This window comes from Antedon mediterranea, chromosome 8 (assembly GCF_964355755.1).
Source record: "Antedon mediterranea chromosome 8, ecAntMedi1.1, whole genome shotgun sequence".
NCBI classification, from domain to species: Eukaryota; Metazoa; Echinodermata; class Crinoidea; order Comatulida; family Antedonidae; genus Antedon; species Antedon mediterranea.
The window spans coordinates 5,797,494-5,815,121 of NC_092677.1; the positions used below are offsets into that span (position 1 = coordinate 5,797,494).

Genomic DNA, 17,628 nt, shown 5'->3' on the forward strand with positions numbered 1-17,628 from the left:
ACAATGAAACGACAAAAGTAAAGCGGAGAGAATAATGTAATTGATTGCTTTCGATGGTAATCATCGACGCAGGTTTATACAAACATTTGCTCTTGAACATTGTATTAAGACTTCCTTTATTGTCTATTGGTTTGCATAGAGAATAAACATTAGTAAAGTTAGGCTTGCGGTACACCACAATCAAAACTTTACTAACAATTTCTTTACAAACTCATGGTACATGCTCAAATATATGTGCCTTGCACGCTACTGCGCATGTGTTGTTTTACAAAAATGGGATAGTGTCACTGGCTGTACATCCCGCTTAAAATTAAGATGTTTATTCAATATTATCAGAGTATTCAACTCGAGAAACAATTATTGAATCTTATCGATTGATTGATTGATTAGTCACTATTCATATTCATGAACAAATAATATTTCTGGCGTTTGATTGAAGAGTGCGTCCTTGTTAAACTTACATTAAACATTTATTTTCATTTTGTGGCGGATTTTATTTACAAAAACATAATGTGTTTATGGCGATTAAGCTTAACATGACAACATAACTAATCAATGATAATGATTTAAAAAATGTAAAACAATGAATATAATAATATTATAGTCATTAATGAAATATAATGATAATATGTGATTAATGCACAGTATATTATTATTACTCTGTCGTATTACCTTTTTAGAAAACCTGTCAATTCTAATAATTATCTAACAATCTTTCCCTAGTCATGGTGTTATTTCAGGCAACACTCATTTTTGTTATACATTCTGTAGTCGGTAAGTTTAAAATAAATGATTATTGCAGTTTTAAATAAAATATTAATTGATAATGTATAGGCCTAATTAATAATATTTCTAACGTGTGAAGTGAAACAAAAGGAAGCATAGATACTGCAAAAAATGAGGTGCAGTATAATCACTTCATACATGTATATATAATTTGTTTTAAATATAATTTTCAAATCAAATAACTGAGATCTAATCTACAAGATTTAAAAGATGTTCTACATAAACAAAAACTTAAACAAATCTTTAGGAGATAAGTTTTTTTGGCATGAGGAAAAATCCTTACATCTGAAACGATTTGTACCAAAGTAGCTACGTATCTTATTCACTACTACCGCAAAACGAAATACATCATTATTGAACACCCATACTTAGCTATTGTTTAAATGATTTAATTATCGTAGTATAGGGCACTCATCCTCAAACTTAACAGACGAATTGTGCATCACTGGTACTATCCCTTGATTTGAAAATTCTATTTGTATTTTGATTTTTTAGCTGATACATCTACCAAAACATTTTCGATAATCGAAGGTGAAACTATCACAATGTCAGCACCAGAAGAGGTTCATCAGCTCAAGATCAACAACGAGATAATGAATATAAATTGGTTTGACGCTAAATCACCCAATTCAAAGCATCTTATACTTAACCTGAGCGATTCCAAAGATGGCCGATTTTCAATCGATGATACTACTGCAACATATGGAAATTTAATCATAAAAAATGTAAAGAGAGAAGATGAGGGACACTACACATGTCAGGTGGTAAAAAATGATGGAATGACTGACTGGAGAGAGACATACCACATGCTTGTATACTGTGAGTCAATTTTCTCAGAAGGATTTTTTTTTTATTTTGAACATAGGTTAATTTTAATAGATTTAATATCTGTTTACTAGGTCGATAACGAACGACGATACTATACATTTTCCAACAGAAAATAACTTTGGTGAAAATAATATATTATTTCAAGTCAAGAACAAAGGAAACCGACATACTTTGAATGCATCTTTAAATTATTTACATTCTCATTATAGAAAGGCTATGAACTATACCTACAACAAATAAACATAAATAACAAATAGTTGTGACCAATTTTGATTGAAAAGATATAAAAGAAAAAATATCTGCCTTTTGTTGAACGCGTATCCATATTTTGTGTGTGTTAACGTTGACTATTATTATATTGGTGTAACACACCTATATACCATATTTAATATAATTAAACATAATTATACCGTATTGCTTTAAAGTTATATTAAAAACATTTGATTGAATATGCCATTAATGTCACATAATAGTTATTCACTTTCACCAAAAATTTGATCAAAAGCCTGAATTTAACCAGTTATTTTGCTTATTTATTTTTTAAAGTGAAAACATGTCTTCATTATAATGTTTATGAAAACTGCAAAATAGCCTATCCAAAGTTTTTTAGTCGCGTGGACGCGACTCAATAGTTCACTATGTCGGTCGGTTGGTCTGTCGGTCTGTTGGTCTGTCTGTCGGTCCGGTATCACTATGCGTTTTAGCACGCGACTTATGGCTGTTGGCCTTGTTTTTTTATCAATCTTCATTTGTTATGTTTTTGGAGACAATACATCTTTAATGATATAAAAACAATCACATTTTCTTGATTTAGATATAGATCGTCCTACTATTTCTGGGCCATTTACATTGGTCTCTGACAACACTAATTCTGTTACCTTTTTCTGTACGTGGGGTAACATACATCCAAATGAGGAACCCAAAGTCTCGTGGTTGTTTGAAGAAAGTGTGCTTAACACAACAGGAGGAAGATACGCTTTAAAAGATGACAAAAACAGGCAATCAATTGTTGTAATGAATATTAGTTTAAGCGATTTTGGAAGGTATGCATGTCATATCAATGTTGAAACTAACATGGCTAATATGAGTAAGACAAGCAATTATGAAGACCTCACACAGATGCCTAGTAAGTATATTAACCAACGATCTTACTAACACATTATAAAACAAGCCTATCTTTAGGAAACCCTGCTATGTCCGTCTATAGGCCTACAAAAACGTACAAGGTGCACGTTCGTAACAATTGAGTAGGTTTACATTTCAAAGATTTTTTTGTATTTTGATGAAGTGTCCGTGCCCAACGAATTATATACAGCAAAATAGCATGAATTATTTATGTTTATTTTGTGACGTTTCATGAGGGGTCCCCAACTTATGTACGAAAAAAAAAATCGCTGCCCGGAACTCCCTACTGTACAAATACATCATCTATTTAAACCAACTCACAGGTGGAAAATATGCAAATATGTCATTGCGTACAAAAAGAGTAAATGACGTCACAACATTATCATAAGGAAGTGGTATGTGTTTTGGAGTAAGTTGTGCTTCATCACCACCTTAGTAAAAACAGTATACAATGGAAAATACCGCTTTCAATTACCCACTTGGCTAAAGCCAGACCCTTATTTCCATTAAAGTAATTTATTAGTTATTTTTCTATAATTAATAGATTGCGAGCCACTGCTTATTACAGGATATCCCTTTACAAATGTAGAAGAAGGGGAAGAAGAAGTAAAGATACAGTGTGATGTAAAATTTCGTAAACATATTAAAGTAATAATTTGGAACGAATTAGACGACGCAGGTGATGATGTAAACATAGCAGTAGTGAACTCGATGAGGCGAGTTAACGGCCGCTACAAACTAACTGAAGAATCAGGAAAATCAAACTTAGTCATAAAGTCTCCGAATGGAAGGGATTCTGGAAAGATGTTCACGTGTATTGTTGTGTTTGTTGATGGAACTACGGCCGCCATGGAATCTCCCTCTAGGTTAAATGTATGGTGTAAGTATAAAAACGAAAATATATATTAAACAAGTGTTGCTAGTTGTACAAAGTACCAATTCTATTACGTCCGACCACCCTATCAAATCCTATCCCTATACATTATACAAAATAATATATATTTAAAGTTGCAACTGCATTTTGATTGATTTTTTATCTAGTGACTTTATCTTGTACCTTTTTAGATAACTTTTGTTTTCAGTCTAAAGAATCAAAGAATATTATTGTACATGTTCAAATTTATTTGTAAAAACTAACATTTCTAATAATAATCCAGGGACTTTCTAAATGTTTTATTTTGGATGAAACCTGAAGGTACTTATCTGAAAACTATTGTATATATTATTGTAAACATAGCGATGAAGATTGTTATGTTTAACTACTTTCATTGTTACATTTAAAACATTATGAAACTGTAGTATACTCATTTATTAGTGTACTTAAACAGAAATGAAACGCACAAGAATAAACAATAACAATAGACATACTTCTTTTTCCTTTTATGGTTAAAGTTTTCTCCCTGCTTCTAACAAATTCAGATTGTTATATTTTAACAACTTTCATTTTTATTCTTAAAACAATAAGAAACCGTAATAAATTATTACGAAACTCATTTATTAGTGAAGTTTATTAATATCAAGAAAACCGAAACCCCTTAATGACAAACATCATACGATAGAACTACTTCTTTTGTTTAGATAATTGTCTTCCTGTTTAATGCGTGGATTTATATTGTAACTATACATACATTACAACATGATCGGATGTAATGTAGAAAATATATATTAATGGTTGTAAAGTGAAAACACTAACTCCGGAACCAATTCAATTCTAGGCCTTAAACCTTAGGTGCAATTGTTGAAATTTATGTATAATGCATATCAAGAGTGTGCAACGTTCCCAGCTATTAGACCTATGATGAAAAAAACCCTAGTTTATTTTCTTTTTTAAAATGTATATTTTTCAGATCTACATACGCCACAAATAATGATATCTAAATCTAATGTCTATATTGGAGAACCAATCTCCATGATCTGCAACGTTAGTAGCAATTGGTACGCACAAGTACATATCACGTGGTTCAAAGACAACGCCATCTTCACAAACGATAATAACAACTATTCGTATAGACTACAAATTCCAGCCGCATCTTTACTTGATAATGGAATTTACCAATGTCGAATCCGAAGTGACGACTTAGAAAAAATAAGTACTGGTATTTACGTATCAGTTACAGATGTTTGTGAGTATTATACCTCAATGATTGAAGACATTAGTTAGGTCACCTGACTTTGATACAGAAAGACCCGGATTTAATTTCCGAGGGATGACAAAGTGGCATGAAAAAGAACTTAGTACAGTGAGCTCATAAATAATAGCCCATCCCATACGTTCGGAATGGCACGAGACTCTCCTTTACCTTTTGTAATTGAAGGTAATAAGACAAATAATTATTAAAAAGATATTATTGATTGATTTATCAATATCAATATATTATTGATTTATTAATTCGTCATAAAACATTTACATAAGATAATGGAAAAAAGAAGGTCCAAAAAACATTTAAAAACATGAGAAAAGAAAACAATTATATAAAAGTAATATTACTTGGCCAAAAAGAATGATTAATAAATAAAAATTTAAAAATTTGCTTTATTAAAAAATTATTAAAATTATGGATACTACTTTACAGACTTTCCAACTTGAAACAATTTACCATTGGAAGGTTTTTTTTATGTATGTACAACTATGAGGGCGCAATCAAATTTTTAAAATTACATTAAGCCATAAAAGTCCGCGCTTCACAAATAGGAAAATATTTACATCTTTAATATTAAGTAGTCAGGCGTGTCTAAGGGGAAAATGCGTACCAACTCAACATTAATTCATTTATTAAATTAAAATTTATTACATTTCTTACGTTTCAGTTATCGATGCTAAACTGTTATACGAATCTGACACTGGTGTTGTAACATGCATTGCGGATGGACATCCCCCGCCCTCGCTAGTCAGAATATATTATAATGGAGAAAAAGTTGCAGAAGGTGACTCCTCGACCATTTACACAATGGACACATCGGTTTGTGGAGAAGCTATTATGTGTTATACAAAGAATGCTAGAATGAACAACACTACACAACTACAAACAGATGAGCACTGTAAAGGTATGGATAGTTATCACAAACATGATTACGTAACACCAAAGACTAAAATTTATAATAGAAAATCGTATCTATGGGCTCATACCCCATTTACCTAACCAAAATGTGTTTACAGGAGAAAGAGCACATGACAAGCCGAATGTCAAGTATGGCAACAAAAATCGCTGCCCATTCGGATAAGTTCAGATTAGCTGTGGTTTTAATTGGTCATGACGACGATGACAATAAAATACAAATTATATGTGAGAGTTCTTTTATTTAGCTGTAGGCGCGGGCCCAAATAAAATTAGAATATACTTCTATAGACTTTCTAAAGTACATCAATCACTAGATTACTAATTTATAGGATGAAATCACTGGCGTTGGTGTTTTTTTCTTTACGGTAGCGATATTTAAGACGACTGGTTTATCAGTCTAGTCTATCAACCATGCGCAGTAACCTGGTGTATTAATGTATGCTTACACGACGCTCTATCGACAGGGGGCGCAATAACAGTACTAGCAAAAATCATTCCTACTTCATTTTGCAGTATATAAGTTTCGCATGACTCGCCAACATATTAACCTTGCGCAGTTTAAAATGAAAGTAATGTTGAGGGCGATGTTACCGACACGATTTTCTGTTAAAATGATTTTCTAATGTAAACCAATTGTTTGATATTGTTATTTTGGAGTTTAAATTTTTATTTTTTCAGAGGATTTTTATTCACCTTCAACATTATCAAGCACAGTTCTAATTATAATAGCTGCAATGTCTGCTTTCATCTTTGGCGCCGTTCCGACATGTGTTATTACTCGTTTTATTTATGTAAGTTTTTTTAAACTTCCAAAGATTTTTAGTCAGTAAATAAAAAAAACAAACAAACAAAAACAAGATAAAAAAGAACAACCTAAGAAATTGAAACTATTATATTAAAATAAAATGTACACAATTTGTTCATCTATCAACTAAAAGTACCGTAGGCCTATATCTATATATTACGTTAATATACATTACTAATAAACAAAGTTAGTAACAATTAATAATTAACAGAATGTATTTCAGTTTGTTGAATTTAGGACATTATGATTTTATATTGAATTATATATATATTTTAAATTAATAAATACGGTAAACTAGTAATGTGATCCTAACAATGATGGTATACGTTTTTCAGAATTTAACGCCTAGGCCTACTTATTAAAATTATTCTTTTGAATTGATGAGCCTACCCAAACTATAGGTTAACATCAACGAACAACTTGTAATACTAGTATTGTTTCTTTAGTAAATTGTCTGTGATCTGATTGAAGACAGGTCTACACAACAGTATCTTAGATGTAAAACACCAACAAATAAATTGAAATCATTATTTTTTATTTAGATAAAACGAATAAGAACAATTCATTGTGAGTATCGAAATCCTCGCTACCAAGAACTAAAAGTGTCTGCGCTTCCTGCCATTTACAAAGAGCTCAACAAAGTTACTAAAGTAGATAACGGTGCTAGGCCCACGACGACGACAAGAAAGGAACAAGTCAACACGGATTCGAATGTGGCCAAAAGCATTTATGAAAATATTTCAGAATAAGAAAAAACACTAATCTTGTAACTAAGAGATTCTATTTTTATTTCCTGATGAAAGCAAAAAATGATGACACGTATACCAGCATACGTGTCCCTAGTTTTACAAAATCAAAATCTTTAATTATTGCACCTACTTGTGTTGAAATATTTTGTTAACAAATGTATTTAAATTAATAATGCAATCGATATGAGTGGATGGAGGCCACATTGACTTCAGTGAACATTATGTCGGAAAACAACTCCAATAATATTAACAAAATCAACTGCCCTTAAGATGTAACCTATAATTTATTACAAAATATTTCTTATTATAACTATAACTATTATTATTATAACTATAATAATAACTACAATAGTAATGACAATAATAACTATTGTAATAACAACAATTTTAAATGTAAATATGCATATGTTTGTTTGATGTTGTATGTTTAAGCGGATATTAGCCCTTGATGGCATTTGCAGCAATAAAGAAATTGAATTGAACAAGTAAATACAATTGAAAAAAAAAAATTCAAATTAAATTCCCCCTATGTGCTAGGCCTACTGGGTGAGTTATATGGATTTGTTTCCCCTTCCTGCAAACTTGTCTATTTTTGTAATATGTATTGTTTTTTGCATATTTGGCAATAAAAAATAATAATTTAAATTTGATTAGACCCGGCTGTATACATAATTTAATGTATGATAAATCAAACGTTCGTTTATTAAATACAGTTAATCAACAACCTATAATTAGATTCCTACTATTCAAAAGGAGGTAGCTTCACAACACAATGGAGAAAACGCTTTTTGTATAGAATTTTAACTGTGTGTTGATAATAGTTAATTTTCCATTTAAATAAGAACTTGTAAATAGAAAAAAAAATACATATTTTTTTACGATTTACCTTTCAATAATCTTAAGCAATTTTAATATTCAGTCGTCGTCAGTAGTCTTGACGTAATTTAAAATGTTCCACTTGCTATATATAGTATGTGTATCTTGATAATAATTCTTATATGTATATATTGTTTTTTTATCTATATATTTATATACTCTTTTATCATCTTCTGAGACGGAGTGACCGGCCTGAGGGTCAAAGTTTTATTTTAAACTGTGGTCATTCAATGCCATCTTGGACTATGTATTTTTGTATTTTTATGGCTAATAAAGAAATGAAAAATAAAAAAGTGCGCTCAATCTCTATTGTAATATAACTAACTTGAATTATTGTGTCATGTGTTAAATAAAATAACATTAGTAATCTGTGCATTTTATTTATATATTTTAAAGAAAAAAGTAATTAACCGAATAGTTGACAAACAACTCGGTCATACGGATTCGGATGGTGACGAACGTACTCGTGTGAAAAGGGGCTTAGTGGCATAACGACGTACACATGCGGTAAAGTGCAAATGACTCATTGAAAAAAAAACCATCAGAAAATAAACAATCATACATAATAATAAAAGAGGTAGCAACTAAATATGCCAGGTCGCAAAATACTGGGCGGCAAATGTAAGTGGCAATGTTTGTTGAGAAGAGGTAACGGAGTAGACCCGTGATAAGTAAATACATCACATTTGAATGTAAATGTCACGGAGCTATGATATTATGCGATTAACAGATAATGGTCAATAAAAAATAATACGCAGACTATATTTTTAGCGTACCTTGGATGGAAGCAACATTTTAAAAAAACAGTGATTTTCATTGGATGTCCAAATAATGACCTAAACGTGGTCAGTGTTGTAATGAACAGTTTTGCAATTTTAATATTCAAAACCAGAAGTGTAGCTTCGGTATATATATATTTTTATGACGGATGATGAAACTGAAATATAAACTGATAAACAGCAGAATAATCTGTATTTATTAAAAAAAGCTAAGGTTGTGAAGAAAGGGATTCAACGAGTAAATCGTAAGTGTGTATTTGCAATCAGGATTTTTTTTTATAAATGATAAAATTATATATTTATGTACTACTGTTTTCATGGTAAAGACTAAACTTAGAATAACTTATTTAAAAGCAATATTTATTAATAAAAGATTTATATAATATAATATGTACATCTTATATACATTTATATTGTACCATACTTATATTATTTGATTTAATATTATTGTAATGAAAGTTATTAGTTATAAGAATTCTTTTATTGTCACGAATATTTGGTCTTTGATCAATGAATCATTCCTATCATATTCCTCTCTCTTTCCAAAAAAATATATTGAACAAATAAATCTAAATGAAATATGAGAGTTAAACAAGTATTCTCAGTAGTTGGTCATAGCATTGGAAATGACAGTATTTAAAATGCTAACACAATGAAGGAAATTTTTTCTTTTCTACTACATAGATGTCAACATTTGTATTTCTGTACCTACTGTTTCTGATTGAACACGCCATCGGTAAGTTTTTTTCAGGTGTACAACAGAGAGAATCCTGCTCGGCATAGCCTCTTGCATATCTAATATATATTATTACATTATCTAATCTAAAACTAAACAACTAATGGTTGTTTGTTGAAGATGCGTTAATAAACAAACTCTTGCTCTAACATCACGTAATAGCTCAATAAATATACATTCTGATCAGAACGTCATAATTTCTTATTGTTATTTAAGATTTATAACATTAATTTAACCGTGTTATAATTGGGGTAATTGTATTTATAAAGAATACTAATGCATTATATACAAATTATAAGAAATTGTATTTCTGTTATTGGCTGACCAGTTTCGAAAATGATATTTTCTCGACATTGGTATATGACAAGAGTGTTTAACTCAGTAAATAAAGAGGAGGAGGGGAGGAGAATAGAGGGAAGGGAAGAGTGGGAGAGGGGAGAGAGAGAGAGAGAGAGGGTGGAGATGATAAGGACATGGAGAGCGTGCATGAATTCGTTGAAAACCTGAACTTGTGCAAAAACATGATATCTGTACTCATTAATTGTTTCCAAATTAGCATTCTAAATTGCTAATGTGGTGTTTTGTATCCAAGATTATTCTATTTATATTTTAGCATCAGATGTTATAATATCTGTAATTGAAGGTGAATCAATTACAATTCCTGCTGGAGGTGGTATTCGCAAGGACGAAATACATTCGATAAGTTGGTTTAAAGGTAAAAACATTCGTCATCAAGTTATCGTTAATTCTGTTAATCGTCAATCTGGCAGATTTTCGATTGTTAATGCCTATGGAGATTTGATGATACAAAATGTAAGCAGAGAGGATGCAGGATACTACACTGTTCAAGTTGTTAAAAGTGGCGAGGAAAATCAAGAGACCATGACATATCCCCTGGATGTATATTGTAAGTTTTAAAATATGTTTAATATTAGTATATCTTTAATTTAGATATTCTAAAATTAGATAAGTATACGTTTTTTGAATATTTACACTCAAATCAAATTTCAATTAAATGAAAACTTTCACAGGAGGATTAGAAAATATATAAGTTAAATTAATGTTTTAGTTATTTGCAGAATACTATTCACAAGGTTATTACAATGACATTTCTTCTTATTCTTATAAGAACATTCTTTGTTCAGTTTTTAAAATACCCATATTTTGTAACATACATTTATATTCAATTTGAGTTAGCAAAGATACCGTATGAATTCACAGTTAATGCATGCCAATGTCATCACAAAAGACATAAAGAGTGGCACCCCATAACGTAGGTCGGCTAAACTAGTTGTGCCCTAGACCGTACTAGCCGTTTGTTCCGTGTACAATAACGCAGTACACCCTTTGGAAAAGAGAAGGGGATCGTCTCTCGGTGTACTGCCCAATATACCAACAGCAGGACCTCTACAGACTTAGTGGGCTATACTTGGTGTATAACACTAAAAAAACAACACAAAAGATAAAACAAGTAGGCTTATTACTATATGTCCTTCTTTTCTATCGCAGATATGGATTTTCCAACTCTTACATCGAACACTAAAAATAATAACGATAGCAAGTATATTATATTTCACTGTCAATGGAGTGAAATATATCCCAAAATGAAACCGAACGTTACGTGGATACAAAATGGAAATTTACTTGACCCCAACACAATTAAATACAAAGGAAGTAATACTATAATAAATAGGGTTGTTTATCAAGTGTCTGAAAACGACTATGGAAACTATGCTTGTCGTGTCACTGTTGAAACAATGGCAGGAAATATGAACTAGAAGAGCAGTGTCGAAGAAATTACGCAAAGTAAGTACAGTATTTACAATCAGGCATTCTTACATAGAAACCGTGTTTTTTATTATTATTGTCAATAGGAATTTGAAAGGTTTTATCTACACTAACTCTTTTTAAATAGTAAACATTGATTTTTTTCAGTTGCTCTGGATTTAACCTCACCAACGGGCATATTGACTACAGTTTTAATATTAGCTGTTATCGCTTCGTTCGCCATTGGTTATTTTGTAGTAGCAGGTTTTCTTTATGTAAGTATAAAGATAAATTATGTGAATTGATTAGAACGGCCAGAATATATTTGCTCCCCACCCATAGAATTCGCCCCTGGATATGTGACGCGATTAATTATTGTAACAAGTATTCCCAGTCAATAGTTGATCATAGCATTGAGAATGACAAGCAGTATTTAAAATGTTATCAAAATAAAGGAAATGTTTTCTTTTCTACTACATAGATTATGTCAACATTTGTGTTTCTGTCCGTACTGTTTCTTATTGAAAATGCAATCGGTAAGTTTTGTTCAGGTGTAAAACAGAGAGAATCCTGCTCGGCATAGTCTCTTGTACATCTAATATTATTATTACAAAAATACGAATAATGGTTGCTTGGCGAAGATGCGTAAGAAACAAACTATTGCTCTAACTTCACGTAGTAGCTAGCTCAATAAAGAAATAATTATTCCCATCCTTACTTGAAATAATGCAAATTTAAAAATCTAAGATGTCTTAAATCAAACCGCGTAAAATAACCGCGTTATAATTATATATTAATAATATTATATTTATAAAGAATACTAATACATGTACAAATTATATGTTATAAAAATTATGTTATATTGGCTGACCAGTTCCGAAAAAGAGACCATTTTTACATAAATATTTTTCTGTTTACTTAAAACAAAAGATTTGGTTACTTCAGTGTGCATAGCTATGTAATTTCTATAGGAGGTGGAGAAGGGAAGAGTGGGCGGGGATGGGAGGGAGGAGGGGGAGAACGTGCGTGCGAGTGGCAACTGACTGCGAAAGGAAAATTGTATGCAACACAATACCTTATTGTTCATTTAATCATGGATCCTTAATCCATGATTTAATGCACATGAGTGCGGCGCGTACATATCGGTGACCATCAAAATACCGAAATTAGTATTTACTGTTCTATGATGATCTATTGTTCATCATCCGGGTTGTCGTGGCGGACTACATAACACAATGTCCTGGTCTGGTAGTTTGTATTAGTCATTAATTGTTTCTGAATTAGCACTCTAAATTGCTAATGTGGTGTTTTTATCTCAGATTATTCTATCTATATTTTAGCAATACTATCGATAATTGAAGGTGAAACAGTCACAATTGCTGTTAGAAGTGGTATTCGCAATGACAAAATACATACGATAAATTGGTTCAAAGGCGAAGAAATAAGTGTAAATCTATTTATCCTTAATTCTGAAGCAAGTAAATCTGGCAGGTTTTCAATAGTTAATGCCTATGGAGATTTGAGGATACAAAATGTAAGCAGAGAGGATGCAGGGTACTACACAGTTCAAGTTGTTGAAAGTGGCGAGGTATATGTTGAGACCATGACATATCACCTGAATGTATATTGTAAGCTTTAAAAAATGTTTAATAATTTTTAATTTAGATATTCGAAAATAAGATCATTATACGTGTTTTTCAACAATCAAATTTCAATTGAAATGAAAACTTTCACTTAAGGATTAAAACAATTAGAAGTTATATTAATATTTTGCTATTTGCAGCATACTATTCACAAGGTTATTAAAATGATATTTCGTCTTATTCTTATAAGAACATTCCTGTAAATACGATTTATGTGGGAAATATGTGGGAAATTCTTTGCATATCATTTCGTATATGGTCTAAATGTTTTGTAAAATTATTTTTTGCAATAACTTAGAAATATTTGTGTAAACATGTACTGTATTTATATTCAATTTTAGTTAGCAAAGATATAGATTCACCAATTCTCTGCAATGTGATCACAAAGGACATGAAGAGCGGCATTTTACGTAGTCGGCTAAACTGGTTATGCGCTAAACCGTTGGTCCCATGTGCAACATGGCCAATGTGCACATTAAAGAACGCAGTACACTCTTTGAACAAGATTAAGGGATCGTCTCCAGATGTGCTGCCAAATTTACCACCAGCAGGACCTCTACGGTCTTAGTGAGCTATCCTGGGTGTATAACACTAAAAAAGAAACCAACATCACAAAAGATAAAACAAGTACGCTTATTACTATAATTATGTCCTTCTTTTCTATCGCAGATACGGATTTTCCAACTCTTACATCGAACATTAAAGATAATACCGATAGCAAGTATATCATATTTTACTGTCAATGGAGTAACATATATCCCATAATGAAACCGAATGTTACGTTGATACATAATGGAAATACACTTGACACCAACACAATCAAATACAAAGGAAGTAATAATGGAGTAAATAGGGTTGTTTATCAAGTGTCTGAAAACGATTATGGAAACTATGCTTGTCGTGTCACTGTTGAAACATCAGTTGGAATTATGAGCAAGACGAGCAATGTCGAAGAAATTACGCAAAGTAAGTATTTAAACCATGTTTTTTTTTAAATTATTATTGTGAATAGGAATTTGAAAAGTTTTATTTACACTAAGTCTTCTTACATAGTAAACATTGTTCTTTTTTCAGGTGCTCTGGATTCAATTACCTCACCAACGGGCATATCGACTACAGTTTTAATATTAGCTGTTGAAACATCAGTTGGCATTATGAGCAAGACGAGCAATGTCGAAGAAATTACGCAAAGTAAGTGTTTACAATCAGGCATTTGTTACATAGAAACCATGTTTTTTTTTATTATAATTGTGAATAGGAATTTGAAAGGTTTTATTTTCATTAACTCTTTTTACATAGTAAACATTGTTTTTTTTGCAGGTGCTCTGGATTCAACCTCATCAACGGGCATATCGACTACAGTTTTAATATTAGCTGTCATCGCTTCATTCGCCATTGGTTCTTTCCTGACTTTTGTAGCAGCAGGGTTTCTTTATGCAAGTATAGAGATAAATTATGTGAATTGATTAAAACGGCCAGAATTTATTTAGTAACATCAAAATTTGAAAAATACCTCTATGGAAGTACTACATACATATCAAAACAAAAAAGATACAGAAACAACAAAATAAAAAGACACCGTGTTTGATAAACTGGCACTACTCATGCTTCTAGATATCGGTGGCGAATCCAGGATTTTGAAAATGGCGGCGGGGGGGGGGGGGGGGGGTTTTGCAGGGTCTAAAAGTAGTGAAATGAAGTTCTTAACTTAATTTGATGTACTATCCTATGCATTACACATTGTGAAAGCTAGAGGTGGCCCGGGCCGGGAGGCTGGGTAGGCAGCTCCACACCCCACCCCTTGAACCCCTCCTGGATAAGTGACGCGATGAATTATTGTAACACAATACATTTACTTTAAAGCACAATGCAGATTATTACAATAAGATCTAAAGAGGCAACATATAACATCAGTAGAACATTTCATATTGGGATTGAGCGAGTTGCTTCTAAAAAACACGTTTCCTCATCACTGCGATCACACGTGAGAATATGAGTACCAAGACTTCTCAAATAATTCATCGATTGCAAACTCTTTACAACAAACTGACGTACTAGTTGCTGGAGTATAGAAACTGTTAGAGTTATAAAAGCAAATCAAGATCCTTAGCGATAAATTAATATGATATAATATGCCAACTGTTTGTACTAAGAAACTTGATTTGGCCGATTTTTGTTGTGAACTTTACAATATTTAGTTAAAAGTAATAAGGTTGCAATGCAAATTGTTATTGAAATTACAACCTAAAAATACGATTTGATTAGTTAACAATCCAATGTTAAAATCAGTTGTTATCGCTTCAATCGATCTTAGACTAAGTTGCTAATTATGATTGTGAAACAATGGTATTAAATAAAATCGACAGCAATAAGAAACTTACTTTCACTCAAATGATACATTATTGTTTTTACAGAAAAGACGATTAGGTCTGAAAGAAAACAAGTCTAAAGATAATGACCTCCAATATCAAGACATGCAATATGCGTCACCCCTTCTCATTACCAGGAGCTAAAACCCAGTAAGTAAATACACGACAAGAAGGCGGAAAAATGTCAAAACGTATGCAATGACAAGAAGACAAGATGAAGATGTACCTGAACAAGTTTTAGATTAAGTTCTCATTTACCTATAGATCTTTAATAGTAGGGGCTGATATGAAAAGAGTTGTGAAAACAAAAACGATTCTATATACTAAAAAGATATATGAACGTTCCTCCTAAAATTAATAATTGTAATTTATATGAACCCCGCTACTAGCCTACCTACATTTTTAAAGTTGATATAGTGATTTTAATTATAAAAGATGCATTAATTATTTTATGTAAATAAGGTACAATAAAAATAATAATTTAAACAGCGCAAACTAAAACTAGGCCTAATATATGTTAACAATTGTTTCCACTAGTCAAATTTTCGAATCGAAAGCGTCATCTTATACGCATGGGTGTATTGCAAAGCGAAAATTGGTGCTAAACCAATCACGAGTTCAGGAAATTAGTTATGACGCTTCAGTGAGCACTTATGCGTATCTTAAATCTCAGTAGCAGACACGCAATGGAAATGAAAATCGGCAAAAAAAAAAGAAAAAAATAAATATTATAAAACTATTTATAGGCTATAAATACAAAAGCGAGTTTATAGTATCTTCTTCTTTTTTTTATGTATAGACAGTTTAGATTTAATGGGGCTAAGAGAACTTGTGAATTTCATTCTGATATTATACTAAGATACTAATAATATTTGACTGTTGTAATGAGGACTTGCTTTAGTATAAGTGACTTCTGTGATATTCCTTTAACGTTTTGCTTTAAAGATATATTTAAATAAAAATTAAAAAGATGAATAAAATAAAATTTTGAACACGAAATTTTGCAGTTCACATGTTCACCTTGCAACTTTCTGGTGTCAACTAAGTTGGCCGTTAGTGGCTATAGTCATTTTAGTTTGTTTGTTTATTTTAGGAACGGACCGCGCGTGTGAAGGTACAGTAGTTAAAAAATAAAAATTATACTGCAAATTAATAAAGATCAATACAAATTAAATATACGCCATAAAGAATCGGAAGATATTGTGAGGAATAGTATTAAAAAATTACATAGGGAGATCTGATGATGATAAGACATTTTATTTAAAATCGAGTGAAATCCCGATAGCCGAGTTTTATTGAATAAGCTGGCAGGAATAACTGTAGGCTATCTGTGTCCCGTTAGGACCGGGATGTCTGCCCAAGTTGCAAGCCGCCTAAAACGTCTTCCTTCTTGGGCCGAAACAGCCCACTCTGTCGCGGAAGTTAGTTTCAAAAGACGTTTAAATTAAATAATGTATTGATTATTAGGATGGCATTTATTTGAATAAACGCCTCCCCAAAAAAACATCACTTTGAATAATAATCGCCCCTTCCCCCAACCCAACTTTCTAATAAACGCCCATCCACAATTATACACACAATATTGTATTATATTTATAATAACACAATTATACTGTTTGTAGTAGAATTCATCGCACTGTTATCTACAATTTACCAAGCATGTCCTTCTTTTTCACCACTTTTCATATCTATTATAGGATTTTATTTAACTATAAATGTTACCATTATTATTTAAAAAAGAATTAAACATATCCCTCGAATGAGCACCTCCCTCAAATGAACTCTACCTCCCCACCTCCGCCCTATAAGGGTCCTACTAAACAATAAACACTATACTTTAAAATGCTATTAATCATCTAAGACACTGTGAAAAAGAGTAGGTTTAGTTTTACGAATGTCAAGCATTTTAAATAATGGTAACCGACAGAGAAAACGTACAAGGAGAACGTCCTTTTTAAACGAGTCATTATCATTCCAAGAACCATCGTCTACACTTCCTAGAGTACTTCCCTCTAGTATATAAAAATACATTAAATAAAAAGTTAAAAAGCCGGAAGCGCGGCTATATTATTATGTTTTATCAACGTGTTTATGTTTTCTAAAATA

At 31.5% G+C, this 17,628-nt stretch overlaps 3 protein-coding genes across 4 annotated transcripts; all 3 read left to right on the forward strand.

Annotated features, from left to right (window-relative positions):
• The first annotated feature begins 1,535 nt into the window (after positions 1 to 1,535).
• Positions 1,536 to 8,704, forward strand: LOC140056808 (neural cell adhesion molecule 2-like). The gene is made up of 7 exons (XM_072102297.1): positions 1,536 to 1,605; positions 2,429 to 2,740; positions 3,284 to 3,619; positions 4,587 to 4,862; positions 5,548 to 5,784; positions 6,477 to 6,589; positions 7,146 to 8,704. Exons 1-7 carry the CDS (start codon positions 1,566 to 1,568, stop codon positions 7,350 to 7,352), a joined length of 1,521 nt encoding a protein of 506 aa, XP_071958398.1. The 5' UTR covers positions 1,536 to 1,565; the 3' UTR covers positions 7,353 to 8,704.
• A 114-nt stretch (positions 8,705 to 8,818) lies between these two features.
• Positions 8,819 to 11,521, forward strand: LOC140057561 (cell adhesion molecule CEACAM6-like). Its single transcript, XM_072103275.1, has 3 exons — positions 8,819 to 8,849; positions 10,357 to 10,650; positions 11,253 to 11,521. The coding sequence occupies exons 1-3, from the start codon at positions 8,819 to 8,821 to the stop codon at positions 11,519 to 11,521; spliced, it is 594 nt and encodes a 197-aa protein (XP_071959376.1).
• Positions 11,477 to 16,270, forward strand: LOC140056562 (cell adhesion molecule CEACAM7-like). Of its 2 annotated transcripts, XM_072101974.1 has the most exons (8): positions 11,477 to 11,549; positions 11,679 to 11,785; positions 11,992 to 12,046; positions 12,851 to 13,138; positions 13,823 to 14,119; positions 14,228 to 14,344; positions 14,474 to 14,589; positions 15,568 to 16,270. In XM_072101974.1, exons 3-8 carry the CDS (start codon positions 11,995 to 11,997, stop codon positions 15,664 to 15,666), a joined length of 969 nt encoding a protein of 322 aa, XP_071958075.1. In that variant the 5' UTR covers positions 11,477 to 11,549; positions 11,679 to 11,785; positions 11,992 to 11,994; the 3' UTR covers positions 15,667 to 16,270. The 2 variants fall into 2 exon arrangements, with proteins under 2 accessions (XP_071958075.1, XP_071958076.1); XM_072101975.1 differs by lacking the exon at positions 11,477 to 11,549 and having other exon boundaries at positions 11,573 to 11,785.
• Positions 16,271 to 17,628: the final 1,358 nt, after the last annotated feature.